This window comes from Spermophilus citellus, assembly GCF_964194105.1.
Source record: "Spermophilus citellus genome assembly, chromosome: 8".
Lineage (NCBI taxonomy): Eukaryota > Metazoa > Chordata > Mammalia > Rodentia > Sciuridae > Spermophilus > Spermophilus citellus.
Window position 1 is genome coordinate 103,306,400 of NC_138189.1, and position 27,561 is coordinate 103,333,960.

General features: G+C 40.9%; 1 protein-coding gene across 5 annotated transcripts; it reads left to right on the forward strand.

The window, feature by feature from the left end:
• The first annotated feature begins 743 nt into the window (after positions 1 to 743).
• On the forward strand, positions 744 to 27,043 carry BDH2 (3-hydroxybutyrate dehydrogenase 2). 5 transcript variants are annotated; one of them, XM_081303599.1, is made up of 12 exons: positions 751 to 842; positions 2,360 to 2,553; positions 3,664 to 3,792; positions 4,108 to 4,199; positions 5,330 to 5,408; positions 10,096 to 10,192; positions 11,393 to 11,501; positions 17,742 to 17,802; positions 19,725 to 19,838; positions 23,126 to 23,184; positions 23,718 to 23,810; positions 26,514 to 27,043. In XM_081303599.1, exons 4-12 carry the CDS (start codon positions 4,128 to 4,130, stop codon positions 26,565 to 26,567), a joined length of 738 nt encoding a protein of 245 aa, XP_081159725.1. In that variant the 5' UTR covers positions 751 to 842; positions 2,360 to 2,553; positions 3,664 to 3,792; positions 4,108 to 4,127; the 3' UTR covers positions 26,568 to 27,043. The 5 variants fall into 5 exon arrangements, with proteins under 5 accessions (XP_081159723.1, XP_081159725.1, XP_081159724.1 ...); XM_081303598.1 differs by lacking the exon at positions 3,664 to 3,792 and having other exon boundaries at positions 2,360 to 2,632; XM_081303600.1 differs by lacking the exon at positions 3,664 to 3,792.
• Positions 27,044 to 27,561: the final 518 nt, after the last annotated feature.

Consider the following 27,561-nt stretch of genomic DNA (forward strand, 5'->3'; position numbering starts at 1 on the left):
AGAAAGTGAGTTGAATAGTGTTGAGTAAACTCACTTGCAAAGTGTGCGTCCCAAATCCTACACACCCGCACTGCTCAGTTACAAGCAGATAAAGTACAGGTTGCCATCCTAGGCTAGAGGGCTCACAAGAACTAGCCCTTTCTTCTTGTATTTCTATCTCTGTTTTTCTGCCAGTCATGATTTTTTTTTTTTTTTTTTTTTTGCTGTTGCCCAACATGTTCTTCCTCTCTGCACCTCCACAGCTCCTTCAAGCTCTGCCTGTTCCACCACCCACCCTGTGCAGTCAAGCTGCCTGCATTGGGCCACTTTCTGTGTATTAGTGTTAGCATAAAGTCCATATGACAGACTAACAGTCAAAATGCACCTTAAACACCAGGCAATTTTTTTAAGGGCTAGGAAAGTTACAGAACCCCCAACGACCAGGATTCCTTCAATTTTGTTGTTCTGGTATCTTCTACCTGGCATTTCTTGTTCGTTCAACCTTGACTAACAACAGTGAATAATAGGAGCCAAAAAAACGGTCAGAGACAGGCTGAGAAGGAAATGACCTCACATCCTAAGTGAGATGTGAAGATATTTTCCACTCTTCTTCTACTGGGAGATAACAGTTATACCTGTCGTCCACTAGATGACAGCACACACACACATAAAAGATATGGCTGATGCAACTCCTCAAAAAAAAAAAAAAAAAAAAGAACTTGAACTAGTACTGGGAAGGAATCTGAACTACGAATCCCAGCATGCATTATTGAGCGCTTGACTTGCTTCTGAACAAAGATCTCAAGTCTATTACTCCTTCCTGCCTGGATCTAGAGGAGACGCCAAGTACTCATTCCTCTAAAGTAAGATTTCCTAATACTTATAAAACAAAACTTTGGACTGTGAGAAGGGAAGATTTAATGCTCAGATGTTGCTTTGCTTTGTACATTGCATATTTTGAGATTAATCTCAGCAGTTAGATCAGGATAAAGACAGGTCTTTTTTAACAAGTTTAAAACTTCCCATATTTATAAGTTATTCAAAGTAGCTAAAGAAATGGAGAACTTTTACAGTATCTATCCTAAGTGATTATTTTTCTGTCTGGCTCATGGAAACATTTAGATATCCTTAAAATGCTCTATTTTTGCCTCTGCTGATCAAAATTAACATTGTCCCCCAATATTTAGAGTAAGAAAACCAATGTGCTCAGTGTTCACATTGAATTTACTAGGAGTTGCCTCATTTTGACCATGTCTGGCTATGTTTGCACTCATTTCTCCCAAAGAAATCTGTTTTAGTTTGAGAATGAAACTTACCTAATGTGAAAGTTTTGGCTCCAAAATCTGGACTCAGAACAACAGGGAGGCCAAGTAGGGGGAGGTTTTCAAAGTGAGTAAAAAAAGAATGCTTTGTGCTTCACTCAGTATTCATTAAGTGTTTCTCTGGGTGTCAGAGATTCTTAACTTTGGACAAGTGCCTTTACAGTGACAGGAGCCCCGAATTACCTAGAAGGATATTGTAAAATAGCTTCTCAATACACCATGCTTAGGACTGGAGGACCATAAAGACAGCTAGAGTCTTTCTAAAGTACACATAGAATTTTTCCAACTTCTTCTGTGTTTAAAGTGAAATTTTATCTCTCTCATAAGAAGAAAAAACTCATTGTCTCAGAGTAGGTCAGGCAGTGTAAAAACCACTTCTCTGTTTCCTAACAATTGGGAACTAAGTGGAGCTTAGTTCCACTTAGCAAGGAGCTGTACGCTGGTACCTGGAGCTAGTTATGATGGGAACTAGTTATGATGGTGTGGTTGTCTGGGTCTGGTCCTTGGAGAGGCTGACTCCTAGACATACTTACCCAGGTGTGGATGGTATTTGGGGAAATGTTCCTGTGCCAGAAAATGCAGAGGGAACTAGGTAAGGCAGAGGAGCCATGAGATCACCAAGGAAAGGAGAAAGAGCAAAGCCAGGTGGGATGGAAACATCCAGAATGCTGTAAAGTCTGGGAGACCTTCAGCAAGGCAGTCTTGAAAGTCGGCTGGGTCAAGCCATGAGAAAGGCGCTATCTCCTGGAAATGGGTCTGCCTTTGTCTCCAAATGGCCTCTGGAAAAGTGGCCTCAGGACAAACTCCTCATTGTTGATCACCTCCTGCCATCTGGGGTGAGTGAGCTGCAGGCTCCTAGAGCCACCGTGGGAGTTTAAAGAGGTCTGCTGGGCTTGCAAGCGTCATGTGTCAGTGCCCTGAGCCACAGGGCCGTCTCTTGGACCTGCAGTCAGAAGACCCAGGTTTGCACTCATCTCTGTACAACAATAGGCAAATCACAGCATCTCATTGGTGACCAGGCCCCATGTCTCATCTCTGACATGCTTGTCATCCTCCAGGTCTCTCTCTTCACCAGCACCTCTCAGACCAACTGCAGGACCTCCCACCCACACCGCCCTGCGCCTGCCCAGGCTTGTTCTTTGCTATGATCTTTCTGAAATACCTCTCTGATCATGTGGTGTCCTTTCCATGCATCCTCAAGCCCATTGCCTACAGAAGAACTGGTGCTTTAGTGTGTGGAGTTGGGTCCAAGGTGTGGAGGCATGAAAGGAAAGGGTGCCTTGGGTACAGGGCCGGGACGCCAGGCCTGCAACGTCTACTCTATCAGGCAGGCAAGTGAGCCGAGTGACAGTGAGGACCATCTGTGCAAGTGCAGTCAGGTGGCTCACTAGGTACCCATCCAACTCACTCTCCCTCTTGCTTTTCACTTTCTCATGGCTGGAAAACAAAATTCTCAAATTGCTCACCTCCTTTGCTGTTAGAGTGGCCAAGTTGTACAGGTCTGAGTCGTGAAATGTAGGTGGAAATTTCCAAAAAATTTCCAATTTCTTTTTTTTTTAATTTTTGATTAGTCTGTTATAATTATACATATAGTTGGATGCACTGTGACATATTCATATGTGCACATAGCATAATTTAGTTAATTTCATTTCTCAGAAAATGAGGCCTCTCTGAAAGGCTTTAGTGTTTTGGTACAAAGTATTGAACCCAGGGGCACTTAACCACTGAGCCACAAATCCCAGCCCTTTTTATTTATTATCTTAAGACAGGGTATCGTTATGTTGTGCAGCTGGCCTTAAACTTGCAATCCTCCTGCTTCAGCCCCCTGATGGGCTGAAATTACAGGTGTGCATCATCACACCCAGCTGAAAGGCTTTAGTTTTTACTCCTCCCTTTCTCTTTTTCCTAGAATATGAATGTGATGTCTGGGCCACAGCAGCCACTTTGTGAGTTGGTGTGAAGTCAGAGGTACACTTGAAGGACAGAGCAGAGCAAGAAAAGGAACATGGTTGATCACCATTAGACTCTCCCCCAATCCCAGCTCATCACTAGCTGTTCCTCTCACCCTATGATGTGCAGTCCGAGCTTAGCCAAATATCTCATGCACATTGAATTTCCCTTATGTCAGAGTTTCTCATTCTTTGCTTTTAGAAATTACTGACTATATGGGTTCAAATGTTACTGTTACATGTTTAATCTGTAAAAGAGGATCCGCAGTGTTGTGTGATGGATTGTTGTCACAGCAAAAGAGCCAGAAATTCAAGTTTAGTTCTGGCTCTACCACTGACTGGCTTTATTAACGGGCAGGTCCAGTTTCCTCCTCTGTAAAATGGGGACATTGGACATGATTTGATTTTTCCAGGCCTTTTGTTCATCTCTGAGGCCAATCAGGAAATCTTTTCAACGAACAAGAAAAAAAAAATCATAAGTTATCGATATTGCAACCTCGACAGAAGTTTACAGGAGAGAAATCGAGAAGCAGTCCTGGGTGGTAAGGACACAAACAATGCTATAGCAATGGGTGCAGGGGTAGCAGGGAGAATAGTGAGGACACAGGGTCACAGGTGTCCTCTCCATCCGGAGTCCATCGCCTGTCATCACCTCAGTGTGTTGTGATGAATGATTTTGAGATTACGAGGCTAGGTATCTAGAGTAAAGTGTCCAGGACATTCGGATGGTGGGACTGTTGGAACAGGGGTGCTGTCCTCACATTCTTACGGCAGCACACAGAGCTGTCATTCCAGACATCACGGCCTGCACAAGACCAGGGGCTACAGTGTAAGCCATGGAATGCATTTGTCTTTAGATTAAACCACAGGTTTCCTCATGGGTCGACTTGATGGGAAAGTCATCATCCTAACAGCTGCCGCTCAGGGGATCGGCCGGGCAGCTGCTGTGGTGAGTCACTGTCTTCTTTACTTACCCACTTTTGAAGTGTTGAATTATGTGGCCCAATATAAATGTTGAACTCTGGTTATTTGATTCTGCTCTGCTTGGGGGGCAGGCACTGAGTGATCCCATGAGCATGTTGAGCAGGTGCTCTTCCTTCCCACCGAGCTACATCCCCAGGCATTTTGTTTTTTAAATCAACTTTATCTTTCTGTTGTCCTAAGTTACAAAAAAAGTCACACTACCTGAAGCAGATAAAGGAATGAATACATCCACAGAGTATGGGATATCACCCATAACTGTGGATGCTGAGAAATGTAGTTCTCTGCCTCAGTTTTTCTGTACCATAATAAACTTACTGCAGGGGTGTCACAGAGGTGCATAGCTTTCTGAAATCGTGTCAATTCAGGATTAGGACTCCAGAGTTATAAAAGTGTCAGGCTACCCTTGTCTTGTGCTTTACCTCAACTTCTCCCACATTATACCACCTACCTGAGCTAATAATGTGTCGTAAGGGGCATGATTGAACTTTATGAAAGTGCTAGTATACTCCTAGGAGGAAAATTCAACCCCTTTTCTCGTATAATTTGGAATTTAGTTAAAAATGGAATAACAACATTTTTTAAAGAAGTGTTAAGAACAGAATTTTAGCCAGGCGCAGTGGTGCATGCCTATCATCCCAGCAGCTTGGGAAGCTGAAGCAGGAAGATGGTAAATTCCAAGCCAGCCTCAGCAACTTAGCAGGGCTCTAAGCAACTTAGTGAAACCCTGTCTCAAAATAAAAAATAAAAAGGGCTGGGGGTGTGGCTCAGTGGTTAAGTGCCTTTGGGTTTAATCCCGAATACAAAAAAAAATTAAATTAAATACTATGTTGTTTGATATTAAAGAGAAAAAGTCAAAAGATATGCAGAATATATGTCACATTGTTCTAAAGAATGATGAAAATAAATACATAAAAATAATCAGAGTGGGGGAAGGGAAGCAAGACTGGGTAGTTTGAAATTCCACGTATTTTATAGGGGAAACAACCATGAAAACAAGAAAAAAAAAAAAAAAAGAAAAAAGATCAGATGTTTTCCATTCCTCCGAGCATTTTAATCGAGTACACGAGGTAGTTATTTGTACTTTGTGTCTGCCAGGCTTTTGCAAATGAAGGTGCCAAAGTCATAGCCACCGACATCAATGAGTCCAAACTTCAGGAACTGGAAAACTACCCAGGTAAGCCTCGGAGCAGCAGCGGGGCCTTGGGGTTCAGAGTCTGTCAGGCATTACAAAGCAATGACATTTGAAGGTTCAAAGAGAGCTCCTTGACCTGGGGAGGTAGCTCAGTGATAAAGCACTTGCCTAGCATATGCATAGGCCCTGGATTCAATCCCCAGCACCACACACACACTCACACACACAGACACCAAAAAAAAAAAAAAAAAAAGAAAAGAAAGAAAGAAAGAAAAAGAGAGAGAGCTTCCTATATGCCAGGCATTGCTTAATGAGCTCCTTAGCTCAGCAACACTGGTGCCTCTTTAGGTTCTGGCTCATTGGCCTCAAAACACACAAAAATCTGTGTCCTTAAATGAAATCTGGATAATGGAGGAAGGGGCACTGTGGGTGCAGGGCTCAGATGATGAGCCAGAGCCTGGGGCTGTGCAGGTCCCACCACCAGCTGCCTTTGTCCACCACCACCGTGCACTTGGGATCAGTTGTGCTTCCACCCTCAGTTTTTAAACACTTTCAAACATGGAGGTTAATCAGCAATTTTGTATTTGGAGGAACAGTTGATTTCAATCTCTTATTTCACATGATTTTTCTACATTGTTACTAGCAAATGCTGGAGAGCGGCTCTTCCCACAGTAGGACAGCAGATCTTATATTCTTGTTCCTTTTTGGTGAATAATTAATGACTCTGATTCGTTTGTGAGCTTCGTTTTCTGGGTCCATTTCACAGTAATGCTCATCTTCTTGTGGAGCGGAAGGAACCTGAGTGTCCCGTTGAATGTCTTTGGTCTTCTCCACATTTAGGCCACTTTTCTGCCCTGTATGCTCCCCCATCCCACCCCACCCTCACACTGGGCATGAACCCAGAGGTGCCCTGCCACTCAGCAGTATTACCAGCTTTTTTTTTTTCAGACAGGGTCTCCCTAACCTACCCAGGCTGGCCTTGAACTTAGATCTTCAGCCTCAGGTTTCTGAGTGGGTGGGATTAGTGTGCATATCCAGGCACCCAGCTCTTAGACTTTCCTTGTTGTTGGGGTTCTTGATCATTGTATATTGCAGTTAGACCATCCATTTTTTTCTTGGAAGACATGTTTCCTTGATTAGCTCATAGAGTAAGAATTCTGAGAACACCATCTATTTCCAGGAAATAAATGAAATCAAATAATAAAATAAGAATATTCTGGTACTGGGGATTGACTCCAGGGGTGCTGAACCTCTGAGCTGCATCCCCAGACCTTTTTAATTTTTGTTTTTGAGACAGGGTCTACCTAAATTGCAAGGCTGGCCTGTGGTTTACAATTCTCCTGCCTCAGCCTCCAAGTAGCAGGCTGAGTGACACCCACAGGACTTGAAAGCTATTCTTTTTTTTTTTAAGATGTGGTTGCCTCATATCTTTTTTTTCTTTTTCTTTTTTTAGTTGTAGTTGGACATAACAACTTTGTTAATTTATTCTTTTATGTGGTGCTGAGGATCAAACCCAGTGCCTCACACATGCAAGGCAAGCTGAGCCACATCCCCAGCCCATTGAGCTATTCACCCGATGAGTTTCCAAATTACAGTCCATCACCTGAAGAGCATCTGAGAGGCTTCATTTGAGGTGAGGGACAGCGTCTCTGAGGTTAAAGCAGCTCTGCAATAATGACCAGACTCAGCTGGGAAGGACTCTGCAATGGCCCTGGGATTCTTGTACTGTTTGTTACAAGTGTGGACACTTTTGACAGCTTGACAGATATTAACTCCAGCAGCACTTTACAAATTGGGGCACTGACTAATCCAGAAGACATTCCCAGTGGTTTGGCGGTAGTTCCTCCCTCCCCTGATACTGAAAGCATCACCTCTCAGAGTCAAAACCTGGAGAAACAGGTGTCTTGCCACCTCTAACAAGTACATGAGTACTTGAATTCTGTGGCATAAGGCTGGGACTTTTCTTCCTGTCTTCAATAGAGGAAGTCATGGTAGTCATGGAGAGGACAAAGCAAAACTGAATTCCACTTCTAAAAAAAGAAAGAAAGAAAAAGGGCAAGTGATAGTGCACACCCATAATCCCAGAGACTCAGGAGGCTGAGGCAGGAGAATCACAACCTAGCTAGACTCTGTTTCAAAATGAAAAATTAAAAAGGACTGAAGATGTAGCTCGGTAGTAAAGCATTCCTGAGTTTATTACCCAAAAGAAAGAAAGAAAGAGAAAAAGACTGGAAAAAAATTTGAAGACATATACTTAAAACTTTTTATTTATCAATATGTCGAGAACTTAAGTTTCAAATTACCAAGCTATGTGTGAAGACTTGTTAGGTTACCTATTCGCGACAATTCTTCTGTTCTGTTCTCTACAGCAGCCCTGTCCAATAGTTACCTGATGTGAGCCACGGGTGTATTGGTAAATTTTCTAGCAGCCACTTTAAAACAGTAAAACAGGTGGCAATTTTATTATTTATTTAACCCAATTTATCTAAAATATTATCATCTCAACATGTACTCAGTATTAAAAGTTAGCAAAATATTATGCCTTCTTTTTCATAATTAATCTTTTGATTTGAACTATTACAACTTTATTACAAGCCTCAATCAGTTTTTTTTTCAGCTTTATTGAGTTGTAACAGTTGTAACTGTAACTGACAAAAATTGTGTGTATTCAAGGTGTACAACATGATGTGGTTGGTTTTATTGTTGTTGCTGTTGCTTTGGGGAATTTTTTTCCCCCATAGAACCCAGGACTTCCTGTATACTAGGCAAGTGCTTAATCAGTGAGCCACATCCCCAGCCCCAAAGTGATATTTTGATATCCATCACCTCACATATTTCTCTCTCTCTCTCTCTCTCTCTCTCTCTCTGTGTGTGTGTGTGTGTGTGTGTGTGTGTGTGTGTGTGTGTGTGATGAAAATACTTAAGGTACTTTGGCTAATTTCAAGCACACAATACATGGTGTTAACTATGTACATTAGTCTTCATAATTTACTCCTAACTGCAAGGTTGTACCCTTTGACCAACATCGCAGCATTTTCATACTAAATCTTCAAAATCCATGTGTATTTTACATATATGCATGTTTCAGATCACACCAACTGTATTCCAAGTGCTCACAAGCCACATGTAGCTCACTAGTGGCTACCATCCTGGGATAGCATAGCCCTAAAGTCACGTATAGTGGTGAGAAACCCTAAGAGATCACCCAGCTGATTTAGGTGTGCAACTACATTTACTGCAGGGCATTCAATCTAACTCCAACCTCAGAGCACTGCAATTACCCTGAAAGAAATCAGAACAGAGAACCCATTTCAAAGTCAACCGTTCAGGGCCTGGAGTTGTAGCTCAGCTGTAGAGCACTTGCCTCACACATGTGAGGCACTGGGTTTGATTCTCAGCCCCCACATATAAATAAGTAAGTACAATAAAGGTCCATCAACAACTAAAAAAAAAAAGTCAACTATGTGCCTTAACTGGGCAGATACTGCATTCTTCACTCTCCATGCTTCAAAACAGCTAAATTTTCAAGATTAAACATTTTTTATGGTTATTGGTAAGAAGATATTGTGCCTGCGTGTGTGTGTGTGTGTGTGTGTGTGTGTGTGTACAATCTCAGTGTACTTGAATCAAGCTCACATTAGTCCTTGAATTAGCCAATTTAATCAAAATATGTTGAATTATAATGCCAAGAAATCAAAGTAAAGCTGCTGTACTGGAAGTGAAGTCTAGCTGAAGCAAAAATTCAGTCTTCCTTTTCTCTGTTTGTTAATCTTTTCTTTGTATATCAAAATAATAAATAAACCATATGTATTTTTTTAAAGAGACATAAATGCTGATTTTGTTAGAGAACACAGATTTGTTTTAGTAACCAGTCCAAGGGCAACACAGTCTTTGAGGGAAGAATGGGCTGAAATGTACCACTTCCGTCCTCGCTGCTGGGTTAGGACACGTCTAATGTGACTCAATGTGTGTTCACCCTAAAGGCATCACTCAGAAAGGAGCCTATTGTTCAACTTAGAAATGGAAAAGAAGAGGGATGGGGGCACTGGGGGGGGGATGTTATATATTTTAATGAGATTTTTAAGATTCTTAAGACCCTGTAATGACAGCCCACCATCCTGTGTGCCTTAACTGGGTAGATACTGCATTCTTCACTCTCCATGCTTCAAAACAACTAAATTTTCAAGATTAAACATTTTTATGGTTATTGGTAAGTAGGTATTGTGTGTGTACATGTGTGTGTGTATGTGTGCATGCGTGTGTATAATCTCAGTGTACTTTATGTTTTATAATTTTTTTAATATCTGTTCTTTTTAGATACACATGACAGTAGAGTGTATATTGACCTATTACACATACATGGAGTATGTCTTATTCTGATTAGGATCCCATTCTTGTGGTTGTACATGATGTGGAGTTACACAGGTCATGCGTTCATATACGAGCATAGGAAAGTTCTGTCCGGTTCCCATCCCTGCTCCCTTCCCTTCATTCCCCTTTGTCTAATCCAGTGAACATCCTCTGCCTCTTTTTTGTGTTAATATCCACATATCAGAGAATGCATTCAGCCTTTGATTTGGGGGGATTGGCTTATTTCACTTAGCATGATATTCTCTAGTTCCATCCATATACCAGCAAATGCCATAATTTCATTCTTCTTTATGGCTCAGTAATATTCTATTGTGTATATGTGCCACATAGTAAATATTGACTTTTATTTCACTTTCAGGTATCCAAACTCGTGTCCTTGATGTCACAAAGAAGAAACAAATCGATCAGTTCGCCAGTGAGGTTGAAAGAATTGATGTTCTCTTTAATGTTGCTGGGTAATTTATAACTCTTTGATTTCACTTTCAGAAAGTTTTCTATGACTTTAAAAAAAATAATTTTGATAATATAGCAAAGTTACTCCTTGTGGACCCTGATACATTCCTTGAGAAGTATGACTAGATTCCAGACGGCATTTTCGTTACCCGTAAGATTCAGCAAGTAAGACAACCAGAGAGACACGCACTTGGGGCCTAAAAGCAGTTTCAGACCATGGAAGACAACTGGTACTGGTGCAATGCTGTGTCGTGTGCGGTGGAAGTACCAGTGCTGTATCAGTGTCTGGAAGCGAAACAGTGATTTCTGATTATCTGTTTTTAAAATGTAAGAATACACCTCGAGACATGACAAAAACCGCTAAGTTAGTTTTTGAGCATTTATTAAATTTTCAGCAGTGTAGAGGATACAGAAATACAGCATGTGGTTGGTGGTTCTCGCTGGCAGGGGGCTGACCTGTCCGACCAAACTGGGAGTCCTGCAGCACAAGGGAATCCCAACCAACAATACTTAGTAATTGATTACATAACGAAACCAATAAGGACTCCAGTGTTTAGGAAGCTTCCCTGAGGAAGTGTGACTGGAACAGGAGAGCAGAGTATTTTAGGGTTTGGTTTTGTTCTGCCGTGCAAGTAAACAGCAGCCACGTTGCTTTCCTATCCTGAGACACTGATTCACACTTGGTTTTCTTGCCAATGATTTCCCTGGAGAGCACTCAATTCGCACCACCTGAGGGCACTGTTGCTCTTAAAATAGAGTTGAATGGGGCCGATGTCTTAAGATTCATTATTTGTTTTTAATAGCATTGATGTTTCCAGTGCAGCTGGTATAGAGCTTCTCTGGTTTGGCGACCTCAAACTCTTGTCTTTTTCTTTTTTTAAAAAAAAAAAAAAAGAATATTGTTCTCAGATAACAAACGTTCTAGCTTAACTTGTTGGGATCCTTACTAACAATGTGCTAAGTGATACTATGTTTGAATTATTTAAAGTCTTGATAAGGCAAAGAGACAAGGGTCTAAGTCAATAAGAGTGATTCAAAAATGAATTATACATTTTTAATAGCAGTTTTTGTTTTTGTTGTTGTTGTTGTTTTGAACAGTGCTAGGGACTGAACTGGGGCCCCATGCATACTGACAAGCACTGAGCTTTGTCCCTAAGCCCTTTAATGACATCACCAACACCACTGTTTAATCCCTCTTTCAGTTTTGTTCATCATGGAACCATCCTGGACTGTGAGGAAAAAGACTGGGATTTTTCCATGAATCTCAACGTCCGCAGCATGTACCTGATGATCAAGGCATTCCTTCCTAAAGTAAGGCCACCACCACCACCAGGCTAGCACCAAACTAGGTCTCCATGCTGGGCACCTAGGAAGGATGCCTGGGGAGTGACTATAGAACAACTAGTGTGCACTGAACATTTAAATCTGGGCATTTGATATCAATTAATTCACTTAACCTCCCTGTTCATACATTCAAGGAATATTTATTAAACACTTTCTACATGCCAGGCTCTATTTCAACCACAGAAGATCCATCAGCAAACAAAATCCCTTTTATGAGAAAGCTTTCATTATTGAGGGGTGAAACAGGATAACAGGTAATTAAATAGACCTCAAATATGTGGAGGAGTTGTAAGTACTGTGAAGAAGCCTATGAGATAGTTACTATCCTATCACATTGTTTTAATCAGCTGCTTCACCACTGTTAACTAAAAAACCCAAGCAGCACAATTGTAGAGGAGGAAAAGTTTATTTGAGGACTCACGTTTTCAGAGGTCTTAGTCCATAGAAGGCCGGCTCCATTCCTTGGGGCTCAAGGTGAGGCAGGACCTCTTGGCAGAAAGGTGTGGCAGAGGGAAGCAGCTCACATGGTAATCAGAAAGTAGACAGAGAGGTCTCCACTCACTAGATACAAATTTATACCCAAAGCCATCCCCCAATTCCCACCTCCTCTAGCCATACGCTACCACTTCAGTGACCACTCAGTTAATCCCTATCAGGGGATTAATCCACTGATGGGGTTAAGACTCTTACAACTCAATCATTTCTCCTCTGAACCTTCTTGCTTTTGGGGGACACCTCACATCCAGACCATAACGTACATCCACTGACTAAACAAAGGGTAAAACTGAGAGGTTAGGTCACTTTCCCAAGGTCACACAACCAACCAATGGCTAAAACTCAAATTTGAAGCCTGAAAATTCAGTGCCTCCTGAATCGCACTGGTAATGAATGGACCCTATTGCCTCTCTCTACCCTGAAGATTCTCCTTTAGCTCCTGCTTTAGCTGAGCCACAGGGGTACTAGAGAGATGAGAGAGGGTGTGCAGGAACACAGACCTGTAATCCCAGAGGTTCCGAAGGCTGAGGCAGAAGGATCTCAAGTTCAAAGCCAGCCTATGGAACTTAGTGAGACCCAACCCTGTCTGTAAATAAAATATTTTAAAAAGGGGTGGAGTTGTGGCTGAGTGCTTAAGTGCCCACCCCCCCCACCCCCCCACCCCCCGGGTTCAATCCCTGGTACCAAAAGTAAAATGAAAGAAAGCAAACATTCCTCTTGAGTTAACTTCTTTTGAATTCTCCAGCCTTCATAAAGCTCATTAATATTTTAAATTTACTTTTACAAACAAGCATTAGAAACCTTTTAGGGAAGTGCCACTAAAGACAGAGAAGCACAGATGCCAACATCAAGACAGAAGATGGCAATCTACATGCCAAAGAGTGGGCCTCAAAGGAAATCATTCTAGCAAGCTCTCTGGAATTAGGATATATAAATTTCTGTCCTTAAACACCCCATATTTGGCACTGTCTTATGACAGCCTTATGAAACGGATGCAGCCCACTGTCCCTGCAGCATGACTGAATAAAGAAAGGTACAATTGAATCACAACACATTCCATCAGCATTGAAAGGCTGAACTGCTGCAAGAAATGGCATTTCTTACTGGAATATTATGAAGGCATGTTAGGACAGAGCGCCTTACCTGTTGGGGATATAGTGATTTGTTTTGTGATATGCACAGTTATAAAAATATGTAGAAGAGTTTAGCCTTCTTGTTTGCGTGAACCTCACTCCTTTGTGTAAATACTTTCCTGGTAAGAGTGTTAGTATTTAAGTCTTGTAAAAGGACTGAAAGTACACTGGACTTGATTGCTACACAAGTTAGCTGGGCAGGTAATTAAAACAAAAACAATAGCAACAGTAAAGAAATACTCATTGCCCAGTATGAATTGAAAACAAACAAACAAAAACCCTTTTCAGTATGAAGTATTCTACTAGGTTCTCTGGGGGTATTAATGTAGGATGCATTGCAGCCCTGACTTTGAATGAGCTCATAAGCCATTAATAGCAGACAATGAAAGAGACTGAGTACAGAACTGGCTCAGCTCAAGTTTGTAAAGTGAACCCTGGTGAAATGCAGAGGGGACACTGTTACCCTCCTATCCCAGCTGAATTGGATGACTGGGGGTTTTGAATGCCAGTCAACCCAGCACTGGAGAAGAGCTGTGTTAAGGGCGCAGCAAAGCCGATACTTTGCTCTGAGAGTCAACCAGATATCAAGAAGGATCCAGGTGAACATTAGCAGCAAGATTAAGGAAACTAACTTGATAATGAAGGAAATGTTTGGGTTTTGTTTTATCTGTTTAGTGCCTATAAGGGATCTTAGGTGTGCCCAGGGAAGGAATGAAAATATAAATCTATATATACATATATATAAATAAAATATTATTTGGAACTTCCATGTATTTTTGGAAGACAGATCCTTTGCACAGTATATGAGGATGAAGCAGAGCCCATGGTAAGGGGGAAATTACATCACAGTGGGTAAGACATGTATGAGACTCGTTGGTAAAACAGAGCCCACTGCTAAAGTGCTCACAAATAGGTGTTGAGTATAGTGAAGCTGAAATTTAAACATGTAGGTTAACTTTCTAAATATACCAAGGTCAACTTGTAAATTAATAAACTTGTCTATGATTTAAAGCTCTGCGTTTTTTTCCCACCTGGGTATTAAGGTTTGAACTCAGGTTCTCACACTTGCTAGGCAAGTACTCCAGCACTGAGCTGCATCCCTACATCTTTTTATTTTCCATCTTGAGATGGTCTAAGTTGCCCAATTTGACCTTGAATTTGCCATCTTCCTGCTTCAGCCTCCCAAGTAGCTAGGATTCCAGTCATGCCACCATACTCAACTTTAATCTTAACAATGATCTATAAGAGGCAATAACACACATTTATTTAAAAAAAAACTTTGAGAGGTAGTTATAATTTGGATGTAAAATCAGAAGGATTCAGTGCAAGTTGTTTAAAGTGACTCAGACTAACTTAATTACCAGTTTCAAACACTTGCATCAGAAGTCCCCAAGCACAGTCTCAATTCTGTCTCAAATCAGCCAGGTGCCTTGGGAGATGACACATGCTGTCTTTCTCGATATTTATTTCTTCTATCTAAAAATGAGGGCCAGAAATTGTGCAATCACTTCCAGCCCTAACTATGTAGGATCTTCCCTGTCATAAACTATGACACACATATACCAGTTGGAACTTTCCAGAGGAAGCCAGGATTTCGAGCCTGGGCAGAAGGGAAAGATCGGGTTGTCAAAACACAGAAACAGTTGCAGAGTAATTTTGTTTATGTGGAGATACAAAAAAATAAATAAATAAAATAAAGAACACTGCAAGATTGAAAGATCAGTCAAAAAACAGAGTACAAGGTGAACATACTGTAAGAAGAGGTCCATGCAGAATGCAAGTTCCACCAGAGGAGAAGATCCATTAGGGAAAAAATTGGGGCCTGGCCTGAGCTGGTGTTGGGAAAGGAACATAGCCTAGAAGAAGTGAGCAATGTCTTCAAAATTGGCTGATGGACCTGGGTGGAATGGATAGTATGAGTGTTAGTAGGCAGGACGAATGCCTCCAAGGTGACTGTTTTCTAAGTTTTGCCCAAAGAATTACTGCATTTCAGAAGACTGGAGACTGAGCCTACAAATAGCCTTCTTTATATATTAAAATAGCTTGAATATATTTTCAGTGTATTATAAGTAGATTAGTTACTAAATTGAATGAGAAAGAGCAACTTTAAGGCTTAGTTTATACCAGTAAGATAGTTTATACCAGTAAGCATTACTAACATTCCTGATCCCTTTAAGAGAACCCCAATTCATGATGATCCCCTTTATCATATAAGGAAACACAAAATGTTAGTTTTTCCTAGCTGTCTTCCTTGACGTGGTTGGGTAACCATAGCTTCCCTGTGTGTCCCTTTAGTACATTCACACAATGCCTTGGGGCTATTTTAGATTGTCAGTTCTTAGGTACAATTAGTAGCTAAGTGTTAAAACAGAAAGTTAAGTCCTCAGGAGGCTGAGGCAGGAGGATCACAAGTTTGAGGTCAGCCTTAGCAACTTAGCCCTAAGCAATTTATGGAGACCCTATCTCAAAATAAAAAATAAAAAGGGCTGGGGATGTGGCTCAGTGGCTCAGCACCCCTGGGTTCAATCCCCAGTACAAACAAAACAAACAAAAACCAGAAGGTAGAAAAAGTACAATAAAGAACTCTATCATCTTGGCCAGCCTAACCCTGGATTTGTCTGTCACATACCTCTCCCTTTCCTACACCTCTTTTTTTTCCTGAAAACTGCTAGAGAAACATCTTGACAGAAGTGATTTTTTTTCTCTAGATCCTTTGCATGGATCCTTTCTTTACTTCATTTTCATGATATGACCACCCTGCTGGGTTTCCTGCGGTTCTCTATTTTGTTCTGCTGCTACCCCCAGCAGTGATGTTAACACTTTGCTGCTCTCTTACTCTCCACCATCTCTGCCTTGTTTTTTTTTTTTTTTTTTTTTTTTCCCATTTGTTCTAGTTTGGTACACATGACAGCAGAATGCATTTCAGTTCATAGTACACAAATGGAGCACAGTTTTTTGTATCTCTGGTGGTACACAAAGTAGAGTCACACCATTTGTGTCGTCAGACATGTACTTAGGGTAGTGATGTACATCTGATTCTTGTTGGCCATCTGCCTTGCCGTTGATTTCACTGGGAATTTAGTGCCAAGAGTTCTTTCAGCTTCCTGCTTCTTTCCCCAAAGCAGCCACGGTGTCGATGTCCTCACACATATTCCTAGAATCTCAAAAAACATTCATGTTATGGCTAACAAAGCATACGTTCATTTGAAAACCTTTTTGTAATTCATAGCAGCTGTGTGTATTATAGATTCTGTTAGGTTTGGGACAGTACCCAGCAATCTGTCTTTTAATCTAGCACCTCAGGAAATTTTGATTCATCAAATTTTATGGATGGTCTACTGTGTAACCTTTCTAAGGGCACAAAATAGCCAAAGCCCCTCCTCTTGTTGAATTTACATTTTAGTGGGGAAAGCCTGAGGGAGGCATCCTTAAGAAACACTGTCCTGTTTCACTTCACTGCAGTAACTACTTATCAAGTCCTGCCTACCCAGCTGGTGATTGCTACCTCTGCTCCTTGGACATTTCTGATACTCCACTTTTACCATCTTTTCCTCAATCACTACATCAGCTTTCACGGGTCTCTGAATGCTGCCATAGTCGTCTCTGTAATCCTAAATCGGAATCGGCCTCAACTCCTCTGCTTTAAACCCTTCCATGTCACTGACTCAGGTTCTTTGGTTTAGCCCCTGATGAACTCTGCACCCTCATTCTTTCAATACACTGTGTTCCAGCCAGGCCCATCCACTCCTCCCAGTTTGTACATGTGATACCCTTCCCTTGGAACACTCTTTTATTTTTCTAATACTTTAGTTTTTGGAATTCTGTCCTTATACCTCCCACTCAGGAGCTCCCCTCCAAGTGCCCCCCCCTCCTCCCCCAGCAGCCTGGATTGGTGCCTCCTGCCCTCACCCTTCCCTTAGATCTCTGGAGTTCTTCACTGTCATTAGACTTTGATTATGTCAGCCACACCAGGCTGGCTGGCTGATCGACTGCTCCCTATAGACAGGGCTGTGTCATTTATCTCTGAATCTCCCGAACAGTTAGTATTCAACAAATAGGTTTTGGGCTAGTCACAGTGGCACATGCCTGTAATCCCAGCAACTCAGGAGGCTGGGGCAGGACATTTAAGGCCAGTGCAACTCTCTCAAAATAAAAATAAAAATTTCGGGGGTATAGTTCAGTGATAGAGCTCCCCTGGCTCAATGCCCAGTTCCACAACACAAAAGATGTGTGTGTGTGTGTTTTGAATGGAGTGATAATGTCCTGACATTAGGAACACACCGTAATGACTGGCTTCCATTTGTGTTCCATTTGGCTCGGAGTTCATCCTTGGTCATGCACTATGGGAAGGTGGTAAGGCTCCTCAGAGACGTCAGTGAATGTGTCACAGGCCACCAGTTCCCAGCAGCAGATGGGTGGGCCGGGTGTTGTGGGTTTACTGTTAATAGTTTCTAACACAAATAGTTCATGCCACGGTTAAATTGGTTCTGCAAACCGTAAGTAAATTAAAACATTTTAAAGCCAGAGTATTTTGAGCTTACAGAGTATCTCCCCGTTCACAGTTGTTTTGTTTTGGCAGATGCTTGCTCAGAAATCTGGCAACATTATCAACATGTCCTCTGTGGCCTCCAGCATCAAAGGTAGGAGTGCCTTCCTTCCTCTGGAGTTCATGATGCTCACACGCACACACTTATGAACTGTGGACTTGGGAGTACACATAGCTGAGGTCACAAAACCCATATATAATTTCAAAACTGCTTTTTAAAAATGTTGGTAATACATTCCTTGATCATCAGACCTATTGTCATAGACATAAAATTAAATAAAAATATCTTCTTTGACTTCCTGTCCTGCAGGGGCTCTGTCCCAGGGAACAGATCTGGGGTTCAGCAGGTAGAAGAAGATGTGAGGCATATTGGTCAACCTTTATTCAGAGACGGCCATAGCCATTAGCCAGCCCCCATCTTCAGCTTCAGCCCCCAGTTCCATTTTAGCCCCCACCCCAGCCCATTTCCATAGGCCCTTTTTATATGCAGGCCAAACAAATAAGGCACACTGCCAACAGGGGGCAGGGGGGGTAGTGGTGCATACTCACAAGTTAATATGTGTGACCTTGAGTCTATACATTGAGTCACAATGTTTCTGGCCTTGACTAACCCTTATGTAGTCAGTTCCCAGCCCTGGCTCCACACTAAGAACATAATGTAGGGCCTGGGGTTGTGACTCAATGGTAGAGGGCTTGCCTAGCATGCATGAGGTACTGGGTTGTATCCCTGGCACAACATTAAATATAAACAACTAAATAACCTGCAACTAAAAAAATATTTTAAAAAAAGAAAAAAAAAAATAATAATAATAATAATAATAAGAAGAAGAAGAAGAAGAATATAGCCCATCAGAAGTTTTGGCGAGGGAGCCTTACTACAGCCATTTTGGGGCCAGCCTTAACACTTCCCTTTTATTTCTTCTAATGGACATGGAGATAAATGTCGACCTGGGGAAGGAAACATTTATCAGTTAATTAATCCAAAATGATATACTGAGTTGGGCACAATGGTATAACCTACAATCCCAGCTACCTGGGATGCTGATATAGGAGGCTCCTGAGTTTGAGCATAATTTGGACAGCATAGTGAGACCCTGTCTAAAAAAAAAGAAAAGAAAAGAAAAAAGAAAGAAAGAAAATGAAGAAAAGGGAGAAGAAAGGAAAGATCCATGTACCTGAAATTACTCTGCAAAATGGTAAAGTGCAGTTATAAACATTAACATCAACTTCTATTCCTCAGAAAAAGTAAAAACAAACAAACAAACAAAAAATCACAAAAGATGATAGAATGATAGAGTGAGCACCTGCCTCCCCAAATTCATAGTCCAAAAGGAGGAGAAAGGCAGGCAAACACCATCCTACAGTGTGAGAGTGTTCTAACAAGAGGTTTGTGCAAAGTGCCCTCACATTATAGGGGAGGGGACTCTGCCCATGGGTTAGAGGAATGCTTCCCAGAGACAATTGATTTGGATTCTGAATGAGAAGCCAAGTTGAAGGAATAGGATGGCAGGGGAAAATGGAGATAATGTCACAGCCTGGCTCAGGTGGATTTGAGTTTTAAATGAAACAGCTACTGCTGAGGTAATGTTCCTTTTCTTCTCAAGGACACACACTCTCAGCATGCTCAAGAGAGGAATGTAAAGAAGTGCCTACACTTGTGTATATTGCTTGGTTTTTGCTTGGTTTTGTTTCTCCTCCACTTTTTTTTTTTTTCTTTTAGAATCTGCTTAAGAGTTATACCAATGGACAACAAGAAGCAGACTGCTGTTGGTTATTAAGTAACTGCAGCATCTCAACACCTGGGTCTCAGTTAAATTGTGCCTATACTAAAATTATTTTCCTAGATGCAGCAACTGGCCTATTAAGGGAGAAAACCTGATTTCTTTTTTTTTTTTTTTTTTAAGGAGGGTGGGAGGAAGCAGGAAAATACTATTGAGAAAATGACCTTGTGTTTCCTCTCTAAAAGAGACTATGTTTCTCATTCCTTCAGTTGTCCCTCTTTGCCTTGCCCCTCAGGAGTGGTGAACAGGTGTGTGTACAGCACCACCAAGGCAGCCGTGATTGGCCTTACAAAGTCCGTGGCTGCAGACTTCATCCAGCAGGGTATCAGGTGCAACTGTGTGTGCCCAGGTGAGTCTGGCAATTTCAGGGCTGTGAATTTGTCCTTTCTGATATCCTGTTTGCCACCGTGAGAGACATTTTGCATAAGTTCATTTACCAAATGTTACATCGTATTCTGTCATTGGGAAAAGTTCAAAAGAAAGATTCTGGTCTTCCTAAGGTAAGAGTCTTCCAGTTGTAAGTTGGGAAAGAGACCCTTAGTCATTAGGAATGAGTCACAGATGCAGAGGATTTAAAAGCCACCCACATGTGCAGGGCAATTTGCAATCAAGTGCCTAAGACAAAACTTGTTAGGGCCTGATGTTTGGGAATCAGACCAGGTGACCTTATCAAGAGAAAGCTAAAAAAGCAGACCATGTTTATAAGACAGGAGGGAAAAAGTAAAGGGAGCCTGGCACAACATAGGGATCTATCCGAATCATGAGGTGACTCAGAAATCAAAAGGAGACTTTAACCCTTCTATATGCAATAGAAAGGGGCCTGCAAACTAAGGTCTGCAGGCCAACTCTGGATACCACCTGTTTGGTTTTAAAGTTTTATTGGAACACACTCACAGTCAATTTGCTGTGTATTGGCTGTGTTTTCAGGCTGCAAAGGCAAAGACCAAATGGATCTCAAAGCCAAAAATGTTTGCTATCTCTATCAAAAAAAAGTGTTCTGGCCCCTCATACAAAGGAAGAAGAAAAGTGAGACTTTTAGTAACTTTGGATGTGTCTGTTTGATAGATATTGCTTTGACCTAGTTCCACCACCCAAAATGAATAGAGGGTACCTAATGATTATTAATGTCCTCCAAAAAGAAACACTGCCTATGCAAGATCATAGTTTTCAGAAGTTGTCTGCTGATGTTGGAGGATTTGGGAGGACTATTTTTAAATTACCTGTGGGAACTTTCCAAACCTGAAGGGCATGGCATGCCAGAATTTGGGGAAGGAATTGATGGGGGAGAACTGCCTGACTTTTGGAAAGTCCCACAAGAGATTCTGCTTGAATCTTGGGATAAAAATCACTTACAGGAGGGAAAACTATGAAATATCCTTCCAGCTACAGATTTTCAGTGATTGAGATATGCTGCTTTATTTTTCTTGGAGTAGAAATGTAAAGATAGATAACACTAAGAAAAAGAATAAAACAGGAGAGAGGGTTTCTCTGGGTTTTGATGTACACGTTGGTGATACTTGAATGTAGGTATTCTTGGTACTGTTTACCCAGTGGAGGAAAAAAATGGCAAGATGGTTTGGAAAATGTGGTTATTTCAGCAGCTGGATTTTTCATAAGATTGGAAAATATGTTCCCAAAGTCTATGGAACAAGGAACGGTCTGTGATTCACAGAGCCAGACACAGAAGAAACCTGAGCAGGAACGAGTGTGACTGGGACGGTGCTGATGATGTGAGTCACGAATCTCCGACCAGATATGCGTAGACAGGGTGTCTGTCCATCTGTGTCATGGACCCAGCAGAGTCCAGTGACAGCTGAATTCATGTGCAGGCATTGGCTTGCTCTACAGTGTTCATTTAATAGCCATCAGCGCCAGCCCTGTAGGATGCCATGCTCACCCACCTCAGTGACAGGAAGCTCTTAAAGCTCTGAGGGTTTTGAGGAAAGTGTGGAAATGAAGGTACCCCCTGGTAGTAAAACTTTGGACATTAAGGAAGCTGTTGACAACGGAGGAAACATTGGAAAGTGGGCAAAAGCGGGCCTCAGTTCCTGCAGTAATGTGAAGGTAGAAAATATTTCTAATGAACTGGGTGATCTAGCTAAGGCAGTTTCCACCCAGCGTGTTGAAAGTGCTGTCTGCTTATGATAAAGTGTAAGAAGAAAGAACCTGAAGAAAGGGCTCACCTGACATGTAGTTGTCAGGGTTTCTGATTTTGAAGATTCTCAGCCTCTCCATTAAAAATGGAAATATGATACCACAACTAAGAAATGATTTCTTTTTTTTTTTTTTTTTCGTTTTTTTCTCCCGGGGGTTGAACCCAAGGATCTCCAGCTCTCTTTTTAAAATAGTTATTATAATTTTATTTTGAAACAAAGTCTTGTCAAGTTGCATAGGGCCTTACTAAGTTGCTGAGGCTGGCCTTGAACTTGCAATCCTCCTGCCTCAGCCTCCTGAGTGGTAGTGGTTAGGATTACATCTGTACGCAACCATGCCCAACTTAATGAATGGTTTCAGAGCAAAGATCAGATCTATGGCATTCTCAGGAGCATATTCTAAAGATGAAGCTGAGGGTATGACTGTAAAAGCATTTGTTACATTTGTTACAACCTCAAAAGATCACATGGTTCCCCAGAGTACTGGACTGTACAGTCTCAAAAAAAAAAAAAAAAAAAAAGTCCTCTAAAGAGAAACTACAGATTATATGAGTTAACAAAGAAGTCTTGGGCTGGGAGTGTGGCTCAGCGGTAGTGTGCTCGCTAGCACGGGCAGGACCCGGGTTCGATCCTCAGCACCACATAAAAATAAAGGCATTGTCCATCTACACCTAAAAATAAATAAAAAATAAATGAATAAATAAATAAATAAATAAGAAGTCTGGAGAGCTTGCCGTAGAAACACATGAACTACGTGGACTTTGAAATTTTAGTTTCATTCTTATTTTTCTTTTCTTTTTTGGTGCTGAGGATTGAACCCAAGGGTGCTTAAACACTGAGCCACATCCCCAGTCCTTTTTATTTTTATTTTGAGACAAGGTTTCACTAAGTTGCTTAGGGCCTCACTAAATTGCAGAGGTTGACTTTGAACTTGCAATCCTCCTGCCTCAGTCTCTTGAGCTGTTGGGATTACAGGAACACATGCTACCATGCCTAGCTTATTTTTCTTTTTCAAAGTAAAACAATTTCAAATCATAATTTTTATTAAAAATTTAAAACAGTGGTTAAAAACAGGAATTTAGAATCAATGAAAATAGGCAAAATTTTAAGGAAGATTTATAGCCACCTAAATCACCAAGAATGATGGAAGTGTTGGAGTTCTAAGGATCCCTACAGAAAATTTATCAGCAAAGAATGTTTTTGAGATCATTAAGGCAAACTGGATGATAAAATGCTTGGATGATTTTATTTACATCTCATTGTGGTTGTTACAAATAATCATAGTCTGTTTGAGAAAAATCATAGTAATGTTATTAAAGAAATTACATGTCAAGAGATCAGGCAGCCAAGGAGAAATTGTCATTTTAAGTCAAAGGAGAAGGGTGTCACTAATTGTATTTTATGGAAAGGAAGTTTAAAGTTTAATTATCTACTTTTTTTGGTTTAAAGAAGTAACCAAACTGAATGTCATCCTGTGATTTAGGAACCGTTGATACCCCATCTCTGCAAGAAAGAATACAAGCCAGAGAAAATCCTGAAGAGGTATTACTAGAATTTTAAATATGTTTAAACATTTTGGTTAAAAAAATGTCCTCTTTCTTACCCAGAGTAGACAAATTCATAGAGAAAGAAAATGGTTACTAGGGGCTGGGGCAGAGGGGAATGAAAAGTTACTACTTTGTAAGTATGGAGTTTCATTTTAGTAAGATGGAAAGCATTCTGGAGATTAGAAGGTGGTAAGACAATGTGAATGTCTTTAACACTACAGAATCGTGCACTTGAAAAAGTTAAATTGTAAATTTCATGTTACATGTTTTACCATAAAATTAAAAAAAAAACATTCTTCTTTCATATCAGCTTTCTGATGTGTCACAGTATCTGTGGGTGTCATTATATCATGGATAGTTTGAGCACCTTGGGTGAAAGAATCACCATAACCCCAGCTGATGGTTCTTCAAGGTGGCAAACCCATAGTTCCTTTGTAGATTTCCTTGCTTTTCACACCTTAAAGAAGTTGCAGGTGTACACACATTTCAGCCAGCATCACTGATGTCTGGAATGGTCTCTGATCCCAGGCACTGAATGACTTCCTGAAGAGACAAAAGACAGGAAGATTTGCAACTGCGGAAGAAGTAGCCCTGCTCTGTGTGTATCTGGCTTCTGACGAAGTAAGCATTCCTCTTCCCAGAAAGCTCATTACCCTCCATCACATTCGACTACTATTTTCTCATCAACCTAAAGTCGTTCAGGTTGGCACATGTATGCTGAGGTGCTGTGTTTACGAGATAGGGGCATGTTCTGATTTAGTCTACTTAAGGAAAGGCCATTTGATCAGAGCCAGTGATTCCCTCATTCAACTTCTGTGTGTTTGTGTGTGTGTGGTGCTAGGGATTCAACCCAGGGACACTCTACTATTGAGACTACATCTGCACCCCTATATATATATATATATATATATATATATATATATATATATATATATATATATATATTTTAATTTTGAGACAGCGTCTTGCTCAATTACTAAGGCTGACCTCAAACTTGTAACCATCCTGCCTCAGCCTCTTGAGTAGCTGGGATTGTAGGCATGCACCAGCACACTTGGCTCCCTTATTCAACCTTAATGTCTCAAAATCATATAGCAAAAGAAATGGAGGATTTCTTTCAAAAATTATAATTTGTCAGATGTGGTGGTACATGCCTGTAATCCCAGCTTCCTCAAGAGGCAGGAAGACTGCAAATTTGAGGCCAGCCTCAATAACTTAGACTCTGTCCCAAAATAAAATTTTTTAAACCAGGGGTGATAGTGACTGTGGACGTAAGTCAGTAGTTGGTTAGAGTATTTGCCTAGTACAAACAAGGCCCTGGGTTTCGTCCCCAGCACAGGAAAACTTACAATTGGGGACATCCTGATTAAATGTAAGTCAGGAGAACTTCTAGGGTTGCAAGAGCTTCTGAAGAACTGGGAAGAGTGTTAAGGGGTTCATCAGATTTAGTTGTGTTCAGGGGAGTCAGGATTCATATGTGGTGTTTTAGTTTTACTGGTGATTTGTTAGGGAGAATTCTACTGGCTATTTTTTTCCTATTACTTAGTTTTCTTTGTGTATGAAAATTCTTAACTCTCTCCTACTGTGCATCTGTTTAGTAACCAATTTCATCCTTAATGCCTAGTGTGTATTTTTAAATGACATACAGCTGAGAAAACAAAAACTACATTATAAGGTATAGAGCACAAGAGCATCCTCTTTTGTTTTATGTCTTTGAATATTACATAAACAGGGATCTGGGATGAATGGGAAGAGAGGACGAGGTTGGGGTAGGACTAAGGAGGTGTCTTACCCTTCAGTTAGCTCCTCTTTACAGTAAAGTGGTGCACACCAGATGGCTGGTAAATGTGACAAATACGGGATTGAAATGTCTTAGTGACAGAGGAGCCACCACTTCTCAGACTTGTTAGCAAACCTTGTTAATGGCCAGAGAAAGGGCTAGGCAGATTATTAGGGGAGCAAGCACATTAGCCTATGTGATTCCTCTGATTCCATATCTTCAGAAGAGCTCATTTGCTTTAAAAATACTGCTGATGATAAGTCATATTATCCTTATGTTGCCAAATATCAAATATTCTTAATACATGTAACAAAAATGGCATTTGTTTTGGTTGAGGAGCTAGAAGCAGTTCATAGTAGAGTTTGCTTTTCTTTTTTTTTTTTTTTTTTTGGTACCAGGGATTGAACCTAGGGACACTTAACCACTGATCCACATTCCCAGTCCTTTTTTATATTTTATTTAGAGACAAGATCTTGACAAGTTGTTTAGGGCCTTACTAAATTGTGAAACTGGCTTCGAACTCTTGATCCTCCTGCCTTAACCTCTGAGCCCCTGGGATTACTGGCGTACACCACCGTGCCCTGCTAGAGTTTGCTTTTTGAAGGAACTTAGGGATCATTTCTTTAGTAATGTGACTAATAACCCCCAAGTTTTTCTGATTATGGTATCAGTTTTCATATATTGAACTTTTAAAATTTCCATACTCATAGTATAATGTCTTTCTAGAACCTCTTTGATTGTTTCAAGCTTTAGATTGATTTAAAACTTTGAGACTTACTTATCCATTTTAAGTTAAAAAGATTTTTAGTTTTCAACTTGGGAGGTTGAGGCAGGAGGATTGCAAGTTTAAAGGCAGCCTTAGGAACTAAGCAAGACCTGGTCTTAAAATAAAAATAAAAAGTCTGGGGACGTAGCTCAGTGGTAGAGCACATCTGAGTTCAATCCACAGTATTGGGAAAAAAAAAGGAGGAGGAGAAGATGTTGAAACTTCTACCACAAGGATCACTCCAGCTTTAGTTCTTTGGAAAATGAAAAATTGTGTGAGCATAAACCAGAAATTATATTTTAAAATCCTTTGTTAACTAAATATACATTGTCTGTTTTTTAACTTTGTTCATTGACATGAACCCTTTTTGACTGACACACTTATGTTGAAAAGTCTATTAGTGGTCAAAACTAAGCCAGTTTTGAATAGTTCTGAGTATTAGAATGAATATGTGGTATTTTAGCCTACACTTTATCCTGGTTTGGGGATTGGCTCTATATTACCACTACTTAACTTTGTGATTCTGAAACCATATACCCAACTAATCCTGTTTAAGATGTAGCATCTTCTTGGATACTGGACAGGGGCCATTTAGCTCCAGTTCACAGGTCAGCAGTTCTAAATCATTCAAACTTTAATTTCAATTTTCCTAAATTCAAATTGTAAGTAAGGTTTTCTATTAGCATGAGAATCAACTGTTCGCAGTCATAGAAAAAAAAATTCCAAGCCTGTGTCACACTTGTTTAACTGTTGTGTCTCTTTGTGTTTATTACTGCAGTCAGCCTATGTGACAGGCAATCCTGTCATCATTGATGGAGGATGGAGCCTGTGACTGCAGGATCTCCTTGTGGGGAAGGCAGGACCTTCTTGCCCATGGTGAACCTGGTTGTGAAGAAAACTCAGTGATCATCTCTCTCCTAGGAATGACATTAATGAAAATGAGCCTTTTAAAATCATTGTTCCCAATAATCTAGTTCTTTAATTAATTTCTTTCCTAATCTCTTCTGAAATCATTGTAAGTCAAATAAAAAATATTGAACTCATTATCAAAATAATTTTTAAAATAGACTTCAATTTGTAAGCATCTTAGTTCAGGCTGCTATAACAAATTACTATACACTGGTGGATTAAACAACAAGCCTTATCTTCACATTTTGGAGGCTGGCAAATGCAAGGTCAAGATGCCAGCAGATCTGATGCCAGGTCGCCAGGCCGGACGGGATTTTAAGGGTTTATGTTCCTTTTTCTATGCTTGGCCTTTCTCAAGTAGAAAAAAAAATTGGGATCTTACACTGCAAACTCTGTCTCTTATATTAAAGAGTTTCAATACTTAACTCAAGCCTATAGCCTCACCTTTCATGATCTCTATATGATTCTGTCCAATACTCTTCTCCCTGAGGAAAGGAGTAGGGTCTGGGACCAGGCTAGGGCCTATGCAGACCAGGTTCATCAGACTAATGCCCACCATCCCTCAGGGGAGCAGGCGGTTCCAGACCAAGACCTCCGTTGGGATTATAATGACCCCCAAGACCTGGGACACAGGGACCACCTTATTACCTGTCTGATAGCTGGCCTAAAGGCGGCAGCACAAAAGGCTATTAACTTTGATAAACTCTAGGAAGTCATCCAGGGGAAGAATGAAAACCCCTCAGCCTTCCTAGACCGACTAACAAAGACTCTCGTTCAGTACACTAATTTGGACCCTGAATCCCCGGATGGGAGGCAACTTCTTATGACCTATTTTTCCTCACAAAGCTACTCTGACATCCGGGCAAAGCTAAAAAAATTAGAGAGGGGACCCTTGACTCCTCAGACCGAGGTGTTGG